This window comes from Macaca fascicularis, chromosome 19 (assembly GCF_037993035.2).
Source record: "Macaca fascicularis isolate 582-1 chromosome 19, T2T-MFA8v1.1".
Classification (NCBI taxonomy): domain Eukaryota; kingdom Metazoa; phylum Chordata; class Mammalia; order Primates; family Cercopithecidae; genus Macaca; species Macaca fascicularis.
The window spans coordinates 64,559,579-64,577,592 of record NC_088393.1 but is presented as its reverse complement, the minus strand read 5'-3'; the positions used below and the strand labels follow the sequence as shown (position 1 = coordinate 64,577,592).

Below are 18,014 nucleotides of genomic sequence, written 5' to 3'. Positions count from 1 at the left end.
AAATAAATTTAATAAAAATACAATACCTAAAACATTTTAATAAAACATTTACCAGATTTTATAGTATATATTTACTTTTAAAATAGGTCATGAAAATATATTTTCCTGGTCTATTTAAAAGTAAATTACAGATGTGATCTCCCTTCATTACTAAATACTTTAGCTTACATCTCCAAGAAAAAGTATCTTGCTATACAACCACAATACCATTATCACACATAACAAAATTAACAATTTTTGTATCATCCAGTGTCTAATCCACATTCAAATTTCCTTGCCCCCATAAACAAAATTTGAAAAAGTGATGTAATTTATCTGAAAATTATGTTTCAAGCCTTGAAAATAACAAACCCAGATAGTCTTTAATATGTGTAACTTGTTCGGGGGGGCACTCAGAGACCCTAGTGCAGAGACACACAGGACACACACAGGTATAGACACATCTGGCTCCCTACCTGCCAGCTCCCTTAACTCTCAGCCCCACCAAAGAAGCAGTGAGGGACCTGGCAGAAGAAAGAAGGGAGTCATTATACCTTTTGACCCGTCCTGGCATTGCCTGCACAGGCCTGGGCACAGAGTAGGTCCTCAGGAAATGTCAGGCTGATTGAATAGGTGAAAAAAAAAAACCTGAATTGGCCCTGTGCTCTTTAGGACCAAGGACCAAGCAGTTGGTTCTTCCCTTGGCTCCTGACTGACCACCCAGGCCTCAGCACACAGTAGGTCCTCAAGAATTGTCAGTGACTGTATGAATAGTTATACATCCCAAACACCAGTCCCATAGTCATTCAGGGACACATTTAGTTTTTCCTTATCCCCCAACCCCGCCAACATCCCCCAGCCCAGGCCAAGCACACAGTAGGTCCTCAGGAGAGGCCAAGTAAATGGATGAACACGTGAACATCCTCAGCACCAGCCTTGGAGCCCATAGGTTCAGGGACCATGCATTCTGGTTTCTTCCTGTGACCCAAAATTTGCTCAGCCCCTGTCCCAGCACACAGTAGGTCCTCAAGAAAAGCTGAGCAAGCTAATGAGTAGCTGAACATCCCAGCACCAGCCCTAGAGTCATTCAGAATCAGGGACCACAGAGACCCGAACTTTGCCCAGTCCAGCCCTCGACACACAGGTGGTGCTCAGGCAGTACCGGGTGAAAGGATGAATGCGTGAAATGCTTACGCTAGTTTACAGACATGTCAGAAAAAGAGCAGAAAGAACGGGGTCAGACCCGCTCTGCCGAGAACTGGCAGGGCTGGGGGCGTGGTCGTGGGCGTGGTCGGCGTCGGTCCTCTGAACCCTTCCGCCAGCTCTTTTCGAGGAGACCCCCTCCTAGTCGGAGTGCGCAGGCGCAGGGGGCTGGTGCCTCTCCAGTGCGCAGGCGTCTGGCGGCTCTCCAGTGCGCAGGCGTCGGGCTCCATCTGCTAGGGAGAGTTTCCCGCGGAGCTGGCACGCCCGGGACAGCGCCCCTGGAAGGTGTGTTTGGTGTGGGCAGGTTGGTCGGCCATGAGCTCCTGTTCAGTGGCGAAGCAGCAATAGGGAGGGGTGATGAGAATTTGCCATGAACCCCTCCTGCTGTAGAAAGAGGAAAGCTCCCGGGGAGGTTAGAGTCGGCTGAGTCCGTGGAGGAGGAATTAGTCAAAATATTTCTGAGCTTCTGAAATGTAAGGATTGACAGATAAGGTAAGGAGGAACTGGACCTAGGATTCTGTGAACTCTCACAGCACTGGATGCCGGAGCTGCCCTCTGGTGGCAGCGTGCAGCCTTCTCATTAATCCCTCCCAAACCATCTTTCCGGCAATCGGAATTGCCCAGTAGGCAGTTTCACCTTTACAATTACTAACCACAGGCCACATGACTGGCCCAAGGGGTGGGCCACTGAATCTCTGTGGTTTTACTTTATTTTATTTATTTATTTATTTGAGATGGAGTTTCACTCTTTTTGCCCAGGCTGGAGTGCAGTGACACAATCTCAGCTCACTGCAACCCCTGACTCCTGGGTTCAAGTGATTCTCCTGCCTCAGCCTCCCAAGTAGCTGGCATTACAGGCACACGCCACCACGCCCGGCTAATTTTGTATTTTTAGTAGAGACAGGGTTTCCCCATGTTGGCCAGGGTGGTCTCGAACACCTGACCTCAGGCAATCCACCTGCCTCGGCCTCCCAAAGTGCTGAGATTACAGACATGAGCCACTGTGCCTGGCCTAATCCCTGTGATTTTAGATTTGCCGTATTTACCAACTTCTAGTACCTATTTTCCCCTACACAGTGTTCCCTAGATACTATATTCAGATACCACCCTGGTCCAACGTGCCCTGTTGAAGGAAGAGACAGAGCGGCCGGGCGCAGTGGCTCACACCTGTAATCCCAGCACTTTGGGAGGCCGAGGAGGGCAGATCACGAGTTCAGGAGATCGAGACCATCCTGGCTAACATGATGAAACCCCGTCTCTACTAAAAAATACAAAAATTAGCCGGGCGTGGTGGCGGGTGCCTATAGTCCCAGCTACTTGGGAGGCTGAGGCAGGAGAATGGCGTGAACCCGGGAGGTGGAGCTTGCAGTGAGCCGAGATAGAGCCAATGCACTCCAGCCTGGGCGACACAGTGAGACTCCGTCTCATAAAAAAAAAAAAAAAAAAAAAAAAAAGAGACAGAGCAGCTTCAAGAGCATGGGGGTGGGGTCGTGCGGAGGTGCCACAAGCTGGTATGGATGTGTGAGGAGTTCCTGGGAGGCACAGCATGAACTCCACAGCCCTCTGCTCCCCCAATTCCATCTTCGCGGACCGCGCTTCCTCCAGGGAGAACCACCCAGGGAGTAGGAATGGCCATTGAGGACGCTAGACTGAAACTGCGTTGACCCGTTACTTGTCAGGTCATGATACAATCTGTGGAGACAAGTAGAGCGGGACCTGCGGAGAGAGATGCTACTTGATGGTGGTCGGGGAAGGCTTCTCTAAGGAGGTGACATTTGAGACCTCAAAGAGATGAGGGAGCCATGTGAGCTTCTGGGGGAAGAGCATTCCGGGGAGCGGGAACAGTGCCCAAGTCCTGAAGTAAGCATGACGGGTGAGTTTGAGAAACAGCAAGGAGGCCAGTGTGGCTGCGTGGGAGGGAGCAAGATAAGGAGGATAGAACAGACGCCACCTGGAATAGGGCTGGATGGCATTGTGAAAACTTTGGCTTTACCTGAAATGGGAGGATTATGAATGGTCCTAATGTTATTGTTATTATTATCGTTGTTGTTGTTGTTTTAGAAACAAGGTCTCTCTCTGTTGCATAGACTGGAATGCAGTGACACAGTTGTAGCTCACTGTAACCTCGAACTTCTGGGCCCAAGCGACCCTTTTGCCTCAGCCTCCACGGTAGCTGGGACTACAGGTGCACGCCACCATGCCTGGCTAATTTTTTTATTTTTATTTTTGCAGAAACAGCGTCTCACTATGTTGCCCAATCTGGTTAATTAGGTTTTCATGGGATCTGTCCAGCTGTTGGGTAGAGAATGCAACATCAGTGGCTTGAGTGGATACTTCCGTCATCAATGAAATTAGGTCCCTGGCATACTGTAGAGCTAATTAGCAGACCATTGCTAACATGATTTATATTACTGATAGTATCATGATTTTTCTCTTTTCTTTCTTTCCTTTCCTTTTTTTTTTCCTTTTTTTTTTTTTTTTTTTTTTTTTTTGAGACAGAGTTTTGCTCTGTTGCCCAGGCTGGAGTGCAGTGGCATGGCACAATTCTGCTGCTCACTGCAGCCTCCACCTCCTGACCTCCCAGGTTCAAGCGATTCTCCTGCGTCAGCCTCCTGAGTAGCTGGCATTACAGGCACCCACCAGGCCTAGCTAATTTCTTTGTATTTTAGTAGAGACAGGGTTTCACTATGTTGGCCAGGCTGGTCTCGCACTCCTGACCTCAAGTGAGCTGCCCACCTTGGCCTCCCAAGGTGTTGGAATTATAGGTGTGAGCCACCGTGCCTGGCCATGATTATTTTCAATATCCCACAAAATCAATCAAGACCTGTGGCACTGTCTGAGCTAATCAGAGCCCAGTCAGCCCCCAAACGTCATCCCTACTTTTTGTTTTTTGGGTGTGTGTGTGTGTTTGTTTTTTGATACAGGGTCTCACTCACCCAGGCTGGAGTGCAGTGGCCTAATCATGGCTCTCTGCAGTCTCAGCCTCCTGGGCTTAAGCAGTCCTCTTGCCTCAGCTTGCTGAGTAGCTGGGACTACAGGTGCATGCCACCATGCCTGACAATTTTTTTTATTATTATTATTTGTAGAGACAGGGTCTGTGTTGCCCAGGCTGGTCTCAAACTCCTAACCTCAAGTGATCCTCCTGCCTTGGCCTCCCAAAGTGCTGGGATTATAGGCGTGAACCACCATGCCCTGCCCAGCCCCTGTTGATTGGACACCTAAGACAGTCTCCACACTCATCTCCCTGCTTCTGCTTTGCCCTGCTACAGTCCATTCTCCACCCTTTACTTAGGCAGTTGGTTTATGCCTCAGGGCCTTTGCAGTTGCTGCTCTCTCTCCCCTTATTTCACTCTTGTCCCCAAGGCAGAACAAGGATGCGAGTTGTGAGTGTGTGTCATGAGAATCCGCCAGGTCTCCCACCTTGCTGTGTGGAAGAGATAATCACAGGGTCCATGATAGCCATCCCCAGCCACGTAGAAGAAAGAGAGGGAGGTGAGGAGAGGAAAAACCCCAGTGAGATTTTTGGGTCCCCCAGAACCAGCTGTAATTAAAGCCAATTTTATCCCAAACTTTGGTGTAACATGAACCAATAATAATAATTATTATTATCATTATTTTGCTTAAGCTCATTTGAATTGAGCTTTTTTTTTTTTTTTTTTTTTTTTTTTTTTTTTTTTTTTTTTGAGACGGAGTCTCGCTGTGTCTCCCAGGCTGGAGTGCAGTGGCGTGATCTCGTCTCACTGCAAGCTCCGCCTCCCGGGTTCACGCCATTCTCCCGCCTCAGCCTCCCAAGTAGCTGAGACTACAGGCGCCCGCCACCACGCCCGGCTAGTTTTTTGTATTTTTAGTAGAGACGGGGTTTCACCATGTTAGCCAGGATAGTCTCGATCTCCTGACCTCGTGATCCACCCGCCTCGGCCTCCCAAAGTGCTGGGATTACAGGCTTGAGCCACTGCGCCCGGCCTGAATTGAGCTTCTCTTATTTCCAGTAGAATCTCAAAAAAAAATGTAATAGTTAAGGCCAGTTTTCCTTTCTTTTTTTTTTTTTTTTTTTTTGAGACGGAGTCTTGCTCTGTCGCCCAGGCTGGAGTGCAGTGGCCGGATCTCAGCTCACTGCAAGCTCCGCCTCCCGGGTTTACGCCATTCTCCTGCCTCAGCCTCCCGAGTAGCTGGGACTACAGGCGCCCGCCACCTCGCCCGGCTAGTTTTTTTTTTGTATATTTTTAGTAGAGACGGGGTTTCACCGTGTTAGCCAGGATGGTCTCGATCTCCTGACTTCGTGATCCGCCCGTCTCGGCCTCCCAAAGTGCTGGGATTACAGGCTTGAGCCACCGCGCCCGGCCGGTTTTCCTTTCTTTTAAGGGCTGGTTGCTTGTTGCAGGTAATCAGCCTGAGAGAGGAATGGAGAGATAATCCCATATTTTTCCCTGTTAATTTCTCTAGAGAACCTCATATACGTAGACAGAAGAATTTTTTTTTAAGTGCAGGATGGTAATATCAACCAGTATTAGACAAGGTAAAATTTAAGGCAAAGGATTAAACTGACTCAAAACAATCATTTTATATTTAACAAAGGATTCAGAATCAGGTTTTAATTAACATTTATTGAGTGCCTACTATCTGCCAGCCACTGTCATATGGTGTTTTACATATATTATTTAATTGTCAAGGACATAACAATGCTGCACTTATATGCATCGAATTACACAGCTGTTGAGTACATAAAGCAAAGATTATAAAAATTCATTAGCAAAAACAATTGTACTAACAGATTTTCACATAACCTTATTGGTTTTTAATGAATACAGTAGGCCAAAATTAGATAACACATCAATCTGAACAATATAATTGATGATACTGAGTTAATTAACAGGCATGTAAAGTTTTCAATTCTACAGACAGAGAAGCTGTCTTCATCTTAAATGTTTGAGAAACAATTACAAAAAAATGGACATGTTCTAGGCCACACTAAAAGCTTTTTAAAAAGTTTTGGAAGCAGATGTGTTGTAGGCCACATTCTGTGTTCACAGTGCAGTAAAACAAGAAAACAAAACTCTTTTTAAACAAAAAATAAACCAAATCACTGAGTTTCAAAGCACTCTTTAGAAACACTACAATGTAATATTTAGACAACATAAAAATGAATAATCAAATGTTAAGATGTGGCCAAGGCTATATCCAGAAGTACATTTGTATTAGTAAGTATACTACTATAGAAAATATAAAGAAAATATAAATCAAGTATTCAATATAAAAACTGAGACAAAGAAGAAAAACAATAAAAAATAAATGCAATACATATCAAAGGAAAACAAATTACAAATAAAAGAAATAACGGATATAAATGAATCCTAATGCTGGTTCTTTGGAAAAACAATAGTAAACTAGATAAACCTTTGACAAATTTAATAATGAGTAAACCACAAACAGCAGTTGACAGGATACAGGGGATAGAACAAAATAAAGGAAAAATTTTAATTATAAAACAGTAGGCATAATTAAGCTAATCATATGAAAAAGCCCTATGGAATGAAGAATTTTCTAGAGGATAAAAGAACTCTGGGCTGGGCGTGGTGGCTCACGCCTGTAATCCCAGCACTTAGGGAGACCAAGGCGGATGGATCACGAGGTCAAGAGATTGAGACCATCCTGGCTAACACGGTGACACCCCGTCTCTACTAAAAAATACAAAAACTTAGCCGGGCATGGTGGCAGGCACCTGTAGTCCCAGCTACTCAGGAGGCTGAGGCAGGAGAATGGTGTGAACCTGGGAGGCAGAGCCTGCAGTGAGCTGATATCACGCCACTGCACTCCAGACTGGGTGACAGAGTGAGACTCGGTCTCAAAACAAACAAACAAACCAACAAAAAAACTCTGTAATTCGCCAAAATAAATGCAAGAGGTAAAAAGTATTAATAAACTGATAACATTGTAAAGAACTAAGAAAGCTGCCCAAGAATTAGCTGAAACATTCTCTCCATGACTCGATGACCTGGTTATAACAATGAATTCATTTAAAATTTCAAGGGACTGATAATTCTCAAGCTACAGAAACTGCTTAAAAGCATAGAAAAGGTAAAAGTTACCCAAGTCTTTCTATTATGCAAGCTTAACCATGATACCAAAACTTCACAAAGATAGCACCAATCTCACATATGAAGATAGAGGCAAGAATCCTACATAAAATATCAATAAATAGAATTTAGTGTATGAAAAGACTGGTGCACCACAACCTTAAGAATGCAAAGTTGGTTTGATGTTAGGAAATCTACCAGATTTCATCGATCCTCAGTTGCACATTTTTTCATCTTCTCAAAGTCAGGAGATATCTTCCAGTTGGTGGCATCTTACGATTAATTAGCATTTTTCTTTCTCCGTAGTATACAAAATAATGTTTTACAATCAATGATGTTTTCATTTCATGGAAATAAAGTATGTGAAAACTCACACCAAAAAATTTTTTTAAATCATCTCAAAGGATGTTTGAAAGGCATTTGAAAATATTCAACACCTATTCCTGATTTTTAACTAGCACAGTTCCTTAACATAACGCAGGGCATCTATTTCATTAAATTAAACTTTTAAAACAACAGCCACCATTATAGTTAAATGTGAAACATCATAGGCATCCCCGTTAAAACCAGGAACAAAAAAAGCACGCACACTACCAAGACTATGGTTGTTTGTTGTGGAGCTTTTGACCACTCCACAAAGCCCTGAAACAGAAAAAAGGAAAAGGATAAATATTGGAAAGGAAGGGGCCACCATTGTTACTTGCAGGAAAATAGACTTATATGATTAGAAATGAAATGTCATATCAAGAGAAAAGCTGTTTGAATTTAAAACGGTACAGGTGAGTTACTAGATATAAGATAAACGAATGTAATATAACTATGCTCTCTCAGAGGAAATGTTCAAATAATGGGATGACAATTTCAAAATCTCATTGGAATATTAAATCTCAGTTTTAACATACTGTCTATGCTTTAATGACCTCACCCCTCAAGAGATATGTGTGTGCATGCATATGTATGTGTGTTTTTTGACCCAACTCTATATCTCACTGGCTATTTGCCATCTCCAGTTGAATATCTGATGGACATCTTAAACTTCACATGTCCCCAAACAAATATTCTAATGTCCCCCGCCACACACAAAAGCTCCTCATGCAGTTTTCCTCCCATCCTTTCAGGCCCCTCCAGACCTCCAACTGTGGTATCCTTGACTCCTCTCTTTCTGTCACCACCCACATTCAAGACATCAGCAAATACTATTGGCTTTATCTTCAAAGCATTCAGAATCCAACCATTTCCCTCCCCTTCACTACCACCACCCTGGTCAAAGCCACTGTCAACTATCTTGTACTCTTGATACAGAATTTCGTTTCTTATCTTGATAATCCCACCCAATTTCTTGTCCATGGGTCAGAGTGCTCCCTCTAAAGTTGACGTCATTCCTTGCCTTTCTCACTCTGTTCCAGCCACAGTCACTTCCAAGCCTTTGTAGTTACGAGCTCTTCTTCCTGGAATGCCCTTCCTCCAGATACCCTTAAAGCTTGCCTGTCAGTCCTTAGAAAACCTTTCCCTCATTACCTATCTAAACCAGGATGCCCTCCACAACCCCTTCCCAACAAAGACCTGCACTGTGCACACCCCTTGTCTTTTTCTCCATGCTCTTATCACCACCTGACATGCTATGTATGTTTATCGTCTCTTCCTCCAATGACACTGTAAGCACCAAGAGGGCAAACCCTTGCTTTGTTTGCTACTATAGTCCCAGTGCCTGGAACAGGGTATGAACTCTGTAAATATTTGTTGAATGATTTAATAAATGAAAAAACATACCATGATAAGAGATGAGAAGACATAATGATGACAATTTTCCAAATTAATGATGAATTTAGTGCAATTGCTATTAAAATATCGAGGAAGTGAATGGTGAATGCACAAGACATAATGGATTATCTGGAAAGTTAGACAATGGTGAACACTGAAAAAAATCCTGTGAAAGAAGAAAAATGGAAGGACACATACTATGAATTATTAAAGTATATTATAAATCATTGATGGAATTCACATTTCTAATCTTTGAAAACAAATTCCTCCCTCTAGCCTGCTGATTCCCTCTGGATGATACCTCATTTCAAATCTTCCTTTACAACCAGATACCTAGGGACAATGACCCACTTAAGCAGTTCCCAAACCTGCTAGAGCCCCAAAAGTTGTTGGGAGAGTTTTTCAAATATCTTGCGATCCCCTTTGGATTTTCTGGTTCAGTGTATCTGAGGAGAACCAGAGAATGTGAATTTGTATAAAGTTCCTCATAAACTATGCATAAAATTGGGCCAACTGAACAAATGCTCATTGTAGCATTGCCTTCTGTAACAATCACAACAATGGCAGCCTAACAATTCATCAGCCAAGGAAATGGGTCTGACACAACTGAGCTAGAGAATATTTGGCAGCAGTAAAAAGTAACTTTGAAATACAATGAAGATAATCAATATGTATTAAATGGAAAACTGTCCAGCATGTATTAAGTGACAATGCCAATTGGAGCAATAACAATTTTGCCATAATTTCCTTTTGTGGAATTAAAAAATATATGTGTAGTTTACTACATGACAGTATTTAGATAAAATTCAACAACAAGCAAAACTAATCCATGTAAGTGGAAATCAAGAACTATAGTTGCCTCCAGGGCTGGGGAGTGAGAGGGACCAGAAGGGAAAATAAGAGAATGTTCTAGAATGATGACAGCACTCAATATCTTGATTGGGGTGTTGGTTACATGGATGTACGTGTGTAAACACTCTCTGGTTAGTGCATTTTATTGGAAATAATTATACTTCAATTTTGAAAAGCAGAATATAAAGTTAAGAAAATGTAATAAATACAGGTAATCTGAAATCCAATAATTTTACCCACATCACACATAATAGACCCATAGATGCCTCACCTAGTTCCTCTTTATTTCTGTTTTTCAGGCTGATGCAGCTCTCCCCTGGATGCTAGCGGTATTGGCTACAAGTTGTATGGTTTACAGTTTGTAGTTGCTCCTTCTCTTCTGACAAATGCCCTTTGCTAATGAGATCCTCCTTCCTAGAGGATTACCCAGGAGGTTAACTCGCCCTCCAGGGCAGTCCACAGCCAACAATAACTCATATGGGATACAAAAGGCCACTCCATTGACTCAGAGGAGGACAATTCTCTCTCTCTCTCTTTTTTTTTTTTTTTTTTTGAGAAGGAGAGTCTCGCTGTGTTGCCCAGGCTGGAGTGCAGTGGCAATCTCAGCTAACTGAAATCTCTGCCTCCCAGGTTCAAGCAATTCTCTGCCTCAGCCTCCTGAGTAGCTGGGATTACAGGCGTCCACCACCACACTCAGCTAATTTTCATATTTTTAGTAGAGATGGGGTTTCATCATCTTGGCCAGGCTGGTCTTGAACTCCTGACCTCGTGATCCACCCGCCTCAGCCTCCCAAAGTGCTGGGATTACAGGCTTGAGCCACTGCGCCCGGCCCAGAGGAGGACAACTCTCTAGTCACATTCCAGGGCTCCCCTGAGATAAGACGGAGGCTGGACTTCAGTTCTACCAACATACTTGCCTGGTTCCCTCTCCTCCCCTCCCCAGCTTCCCTCACTCCCTGCTGGGCTTCACCTGAGAGCACAACCCTCAATCAAGCACTGGCATACAAATCTCAATTCAGTCTCAGTATATAGGGAAACACGTTTGGCAGGACATATACAGCAACTTATTTTTCTTTTTCTTTTTCTTTTTTTTTTTTTTTGAGGCAGAGTCTCACTCTGTCACCCAGGCTGGAGTACAGTGGTACAATCTCAGCTCATTGCAACCTCTGCCTCCCAGGTTCAAGCGATTCTCCTGCTGCAGCCTCCTGAGTAGCTGGGATTACAGGCAAGCGTCACCATGCCCAGCTAATTTTTGTATTTTTAGTAGAAATGGGGTTTTGCCATGTTATGCAGGCTGGTCTCGAACTCATGACCTTAAGCGATCCGCCTGCCTCTGCCTCCCAAAGTGCTGCGATTACAGACAGGAGTCACTGTGCCTGGCCAGCTTAAAACATTCTGTTGAAGTGGAATGTAGAAAGAGGAGGTTGCACACATCCTAGGTGTACAGCCTGAGGCAACTTCAGAAGGTGAACACACCATGTAACTAGCACCCCAAACAGGAAGCAGATCATTATCAACCCCGCAAATCTGGTAACCACTACCCCAACTTCTCACACTATGGATGAATTTGGCCTGTTACAGCAACTTTTACCAGGGGTTATTTCTGGGCATTGATCTTTTTAAAATCTCATGCACTTAGATAAGATTTGCAGGTGTTACATATGCTTGCATTTTATGGAATGGGAATGATGGGAGCGTTTTCCCCTGCTTGCTTTCCTCTGGGCCCACAGACTGGGAACTTCTGCCCTCCTGGAAAGTAACTCTTTTTCTTTCTTCTACTTCTTCACTCAGTGCTCTCCACAGGAGGTACAGTGACTAGGAAAACAGGGAGAGGCCTTCATCTCTGTCCCCAGTCCTCTCTTGAGGCAGGATCAAGCCCCAAACAGGCAGGACACCTAGTGGTTAAGAGACATGCTGGGTTCAAATCCTAGCTCTGCCATTTACGTGTTGCATGACAAGGGAAAGTCACATAACCTCTCTGTGCCTTAGTTTTCCCATCTGTAAAATGGGATGACAGGTCCTACCTCAAGGACTGATAAGAGGACCAAGTAAATTAAGGTAAGTAGAGCACAAAGTCCAGCTCCTGGCCCATGATGAGGCTGTGACTGCCATCAAAGGTCTCTGGTTCCAGACAGCCCACTCCTCTTTCTTTTTTGGAAGTGGGTAGTTGTCTGCAGGAAGGAGGGTCTGTCCATGCAGAAAACGGACTCAGGGCCTGACAATGAGAGGCCGTCCCCTATCAGCCCCCTGGTGTGTGCTCCATCAATGCTGGTTCAATGAATTACAACTGGGCGAATGAGTGAGTGAATGAATGATGTCACAGAGGCCTCACCCAAGCAGCATGTCTAAAATTGACCTTGTCATTTCTTCCAAACTTCCTCCTTGATCCCTATGCTGGAGGCTAGAACCTCCGTCTGCCCTATCCCCACATCAGAATTCAGGTGTTGCCCCTGGGTTTGCCCCTGTTCCTGCAGCTTTTATGTCCCACAGATCTGGAAATGCCATCAGGTCCCCGACTCGACACGTCCTGGGTCCCATTGGCTCCTGTCCTTGCCTCCAAGCCCAAACTCTGTGCTAGCTCTGCGACCCACTCACTGTGGGACCCGAAGCAAGCCATTTGGTTTCTCTCTGCCTCAGTTTCCTCATCTGTAGAGGAGGAAACAATGCTAACGATCTCACAGGGCTAATGAGTTAATCATGGGAGTTAATTAGTGTTCAGTTACTAGATGAGTTATAATAAGATGCGCTTAGAATAGCAGCAAGCTGGCTGGGCGTCGTGGCTCATGCCTGTAATCCCAGCACTTTCGGAGGCCGAGGTGGGTGGATCATGAAGTCAAGAGATCAAGACCTTCTTGGCCAACATGGTAAAACCCAGTTTCTACCAAAAATACAAGAATTAGCTGGGCGTGGTGGTGTGCACCTGTAGTCCCAGCTACTCAGGAGGCTGAGGCAGGAAAATTGTTTGAACAGAGGTGGCGGAGGTTGCAGTGAGCAGTGAGCCAAGATCACGCCACTGCATTCCAGCCTGGTGACAGCAAGATTCCGACTCAAAAAAAAAAAAAAAAAAAAGAATAACATCAAGCTTGTAACATGCACAAGGAAAGTGGCAACTCGTCTCTGCTTTTTTCCCTAACTTCACATTTCTGACTTGCTCCTTTGCCCCCCACACTCTAACCCCAGCCACATCCAACCCACCTTCCTTCTACATGGGCTCCCAGATTCTTTAAGTCCCCAGACCCATTCTGTGGTTCCCACTGCCTGCAAAACACATCCAACCTCATCGGTGTGGGACTTGGCAGAGAGAGGAGTCCTCTTAAAGGCCAAATCAGAACATGTCCCTCCTCTGTCTAGAACTTGCCTATGGCTCCCACCCCACTCAGAGTAAAATCCACATTTCACCATGGTCCACGAGATGCTACGTCATCCATCCCATCGCCTCCATGACCTCACCTCCTAGTCCTCCCTCCCACCCTCCAGCCACGCTGACCACCACCCCTCTTGGTGTTCCCCAGATGTACCAGGCACATCTGTACCTCAGGGCCTTTGCACTTGCTGTGTCCTCTGCATAGAGCCCGTTCCCCCTAGACATCTGCCAGTCTCACTCCCCACCTCCTTCAGGTCCTCACTCAATAGCTCCCTCTCAGTGGGGACTTTCCTAGACACCCTTCTTAAAATGGCAACCCCCAGCCCCAACTCCTACTCCCAAACCCCCTTCCTGCTTTATTTTTCTCCACAGCAGTTATCACCACTCAGCACAATTCATATTTTAGCTGCTTATTTCAGTTGTCATCTGTCTACCTCGGTGACCGTGAGCTCCATGAAGGCAGGGACCATTTCTGTCTCACTATTGTACGCTCTGTGCATTGAACGCTGCTTGGCACTGAGTAGGTGCTCAAGAAATAGACGTGCAATGAATGAATGATGTCATCCCAGCCATATTTTCACCCAAATCTCCCACTGCTCTGCCCTTAACTTCAGTGTCCCCGAAGCGTACTGTGCTATACCACCTTGCCTGTGCACATGCTCTTCCCTTCCCTGCTATGCCCATGGAATTCTTACTATCCCAAAAACTCCAGGTCTGGTGTGTCCTCCTCTCTAGGATATCCAAGAATAAACCTCCTGTCATGCAGTTAACTTCTTCCTTTGGGCCTCCCCACTGTGCCCAGCACTTATTTCTGCACTATCATGGTTTGTTGGCCAGTTTGTTTCTCTCACCCTCACCTCTGCACCACGAGTCAATAAATCCATTTTCTGGCTTGAGGCAGCCAGAGTTATATTCCTGACATGATTGGGAGATGGATGGGACTCTCATGTGCTCACTGAGAGTGATTATGTGATTTTTCTCATGTATGAGATGAATGTATAAATGAAAGAACCATTGGTTTTCTTATATTGATGTCTTATTCCTCAAAAAAGAAAACATTAGGTTTTTTTTAGTGAAAGGAATGTGTTTGATGATTCTCTTTGGTTTTACTTGTAGTATGTGAATTAAAACTCAGTAGATGGTTAGTGAATGGATAAATGGAATAGTGGGTGGATGGGTGAATGGATTGGTAGGTGGCCTTATGACTGGATGTGTGAATAGATACAGATGGATGAATGCATGAGTGGGCATATGCGTGGATGCATACTAGCCACATCCTACCACAGCCAACAGGTAGTAGAGGGATGAATAGGTGGGTGGACAGATGAGTGGATATGGGATGGGTATGTAGGTGGGTGGATTGAATAGATGGATTGATGGCATCTGAATAAAAGGGTGAATGAGTATGTGTATGGATAACTGGATATATGGATGGATGAATGGGTGGATGGAAGGATGGATGGAATGGGTATATGGATGCATAAGGGATGAAAGGTTGGGTAAATGAATGAGTAGACAGATGAATGGTTGGTGGATGTTCAGTGGGTAGCTGAATGAATGGGTGGGTGAATGGAAAGGTGAGAGGGTGGGTGGAAGGGAGGGTTTATGGGTGGATGGATAAGTGGATAGACAGCTGAGGTATAGGGATGGGTTGATGCATGGATGGATGGATGGATGGATGGATGGATGGATGGATGGATGGATAAGTGGATAAACAGATGAAGTGTAGGGATGGATGGATGGATGGATGGATGGATAGATGGATGGATGGATGGAATGGGTATACAAATGACTAGGTGAATAAAAGTTTGGGCGGATGAATGACTGGACAGATGAGTGAATGGCTGATAGATGTTTGAGTGGTGGATGAATGAATGGATGAGTGATTGGAAAGGTAAGAGGGTGGGTGGAAGGGAAAGTTGATGAATAAGTGGATAGAAGAAGAATTACAGAGGTGGATGCATGGGTAGATGGATTTATGAAGGAAGTGTTGCAGGACACGTGTGCACTAAGTTACGCACACCACATGGAGACCCTCCAGTCTGTGTCTGATCACCATAGAGATCAGACACAAGAGATCTCTTGAGATTTTTATGGGGCAGGTAAATTCCAAGCTGAGAATGCAAATGTGACAAACTTCTGAGATCTACAGAGTGAGACATTTGTGGAAAAAGAACAAACCCCTCAGTGTACCTGGGAGCCCTCTGATTCGTCATCTTCCTCCACCGAACTCCACTCCTGGGAAAGCCCAGTCTCTTGAGAAGACAGGTCTGGGTGAGGGTGGGAGCAGAGGAAAAAGGAGCCATGAGTGAGTGGCTAGATGGTGGGAGTGGGCTCTTCCCACTGGCATCTTGTGCCTTTACTAATAGCTTGTCCCTTTACTAATAGCCTCCTCTCTCTGTCTCACCCTCCCTCTCTCATACACACACAAACACACAACACCCCCCCCACACACACACACACACACACACATGCCTATGTGGTTCAGGTGGGGCTGAGAGAATGAGAGGCCTGAATTCTGTTCTATAACTACCTAGAAAACTTCAACTGGGTCACCTGATGTGCCCTGCCACTTGAGTCTTCACTCCCTTACCTGTCCAGTAAGTAAGAGTTCCTTTTCTATAGGCAGAAACTGAGTGAAGGAGCAGAAGAAAAAGCCACAGAAGTAAACCAGGATGATGGAGGCTTCCCCAGCTTCCAAAGAACAGACACTAGTGGAGACATGTCCCCACAGTCAGAACCTTAGCATCCTTCTCATCCCTAAGCTGAATAGACTGGGCAAATCCTGGCATTTTCCACTCTTGCACCTGAGCCCCAGCCAGGAGCGCCAAGCCTCACTAGCAGAGCTGGCCTCTGTTATCCACGCCTTCTGTCCCAGGCCTGCTTATCCCCCTGAGGAAAAAGACAGTGCCTTGTAGGCGATATAAGGCTCAGCCCCTTTCTGCTATGGGGTGCCACTGAGATATCAGCAAATGGCACTACCCTTTATCCATCTGTTTGGGCCCAAACCCTAAAAGTCATCGTGATACCTCTCTTTTCCCCCCCTTCCCCACATCCATTAGCAAGAACTGATTCCTCCTCCCAAAGGTGTCCCAAATCTCTCCACTTACCCCAGCTCTCTCTTGGACAGTTGCAGGAGTCTCCTAACTGGCCTCCCACCTTCCATTCTTGACTTCCTAGCCCTACAATCCATTGTCACGTGCAGTGAGACTCAGGGTTTCTCAAACTTGGCACTATCGGCATTTGGAGCTGCACCATGCTTTGTGTGGGGGGAGGGCCCGTCCTGTGCATGGTAGGACGTTTATCAGCATCACTACTGGCATCTCCCAGATAACAGCAGCATCTCCACAGTTAGGATAACCCTAAACGTTTCCAGACACTGCCAAAAATCGCCTGGGGAGGAGGGGTGGGGTAGAAGACCACGCCCAGTTGAAATCCACTGAGTTACAGGAATATTTTTGAAATGCAAATGAGATCATGTGTTTTTCCCCTTCAAATCTTCCAGTGCTTAAAAATTGGGGTATTCCCTTTCTTGCCCTCCCTGAGAACCCTGCAAGCACCCCCATGAGGATAACCCTGAAAAATCCTGCTGGAGACACATGACCTGTCCTCAGCACCACCAAGCCAGCCAACAGCCAGCACCAGCAGACATGGGAGTAAAGCCGTCTGAGATCGGCCAGTGGCCTCACCAGCTCTCTGAGGCTGCACAGACAAGCACAGGCAGGAAAAGCGTCCCCTGAAGGCAGGTCAAACTTCTGACCCACAGAATCATGAGCCGATACGTGATTGTTGCTTTAAGCCCCTAAGCTTGGGGATGACTTGTTACACGGCAAAAGCTGACTGACACAGTGCTCCACGAATAGCTGTCAAATGCATGAGTGAAGGAGTGAATGTTTAGTCTTTCCCTGGGCTCTGCCGATTCCTTCCCCTCCACCCACTCACCTCCCAAAGGACCCGTGCCTCTCACCTTTCTCATCACTGTCATGGCTGGAGGCCCCAACCTCCACAGCCTCCCAGTCCTTGGTGCAGGTGGGATGGGGAGGCTTCTCCCAGGCCCGGCTCTCCCGAGGCAGCAGCGTCTTGGTCCTCTCGGGCTCCAGCAGCCCCCGCGTCTGCTCAGGACTGAGACTCTGCATCGCCCCAGGAGGAGGTGAAGCTTCTGAGACAAGCTTCTCTTTCTCCTCCCGCTGCAGGGTCCTCTCTGGTTCCCCAGGCACAGGGTTCAGAATCTGAGGACTGACGAACATTTCATCATTCAGTGAATCGTTACGGAGGGCCAGCAGGGGCTAGGCACGATTCTAAGCATTAGAAATACAGCAGCAATCAAGTGGAGATTCCTGACCTCCTGGGGCTTACATTCTAGTAGGGAGACAAAGAGACAGCCAGGGAACAAATAAAGCACGCAGCAGGTCAAACGGTAGAGAGCACTCTGGAGACAAAGCTGGAAAGGGAATGTTTGTCATGGGCAGGTACACGCAGACACACACACTCACATACTCACATATACATACAAACATAAACACATCCACACATACACACACACAGACATAGTCACATACACACACTCATACGAACACACACATACACATTCACACACTCACACTAACACAAACACTCATACACACTCACATTCACACACACACACATTCACACTCACACACATACACACATATACACACAGCCACACATGCACCTAGACACACACAGTCACATAGGCACACACACTCATACCCACACTTACACTCACATACACACACACGATACACCCACACTTACACTCA

At 45.7% G+C, this 18,014-nt stretch overlaps 1 protein-coding gene across 10 annotated transcripts in view; it reads right to left on the bottom strand.

The window, feature by feature from the left end:
• Positions 1–5,766: 5,766 nt before the first annotated feature.
• Positions 5,767–18,014, bottom strand: part of SMIM17 (small integral membrane protein 17) — a 66,743-nt gene continuing 54,495 nt past the window's right edge. For 9 of the 10 annotated variants that reach the window (XM_065535023.1, XM_065535022.1, XM_005590474.4 and 6 more), the window contains 3 exons: positions 17,201–17,469; positions 15,427–15,503; positions 5,767–7,898 (listed from right to left, as the gene is read on the bottom strand). In XM_065535023.1, coding sequence (XP_065391095.1) covers positions 7,788–7,898; positions 15,427–15,503; positions 17,201–17,369 — 357 coding nt within the window. In that variant the 5' untranslated portion in view covers positions 17,370–17,469 and the 3' untranslated portion in view covers positions 5,767–7,787. Of the gene's footprint in view, positions 7,899–9,026; positions 9,184–15,426; positions 15,504–17,200; positions 17,470–18,014 lie in introns of all 10 variants that reach the window. The other variant, XR_010583160.1, reaches the window with a different exon arrangement.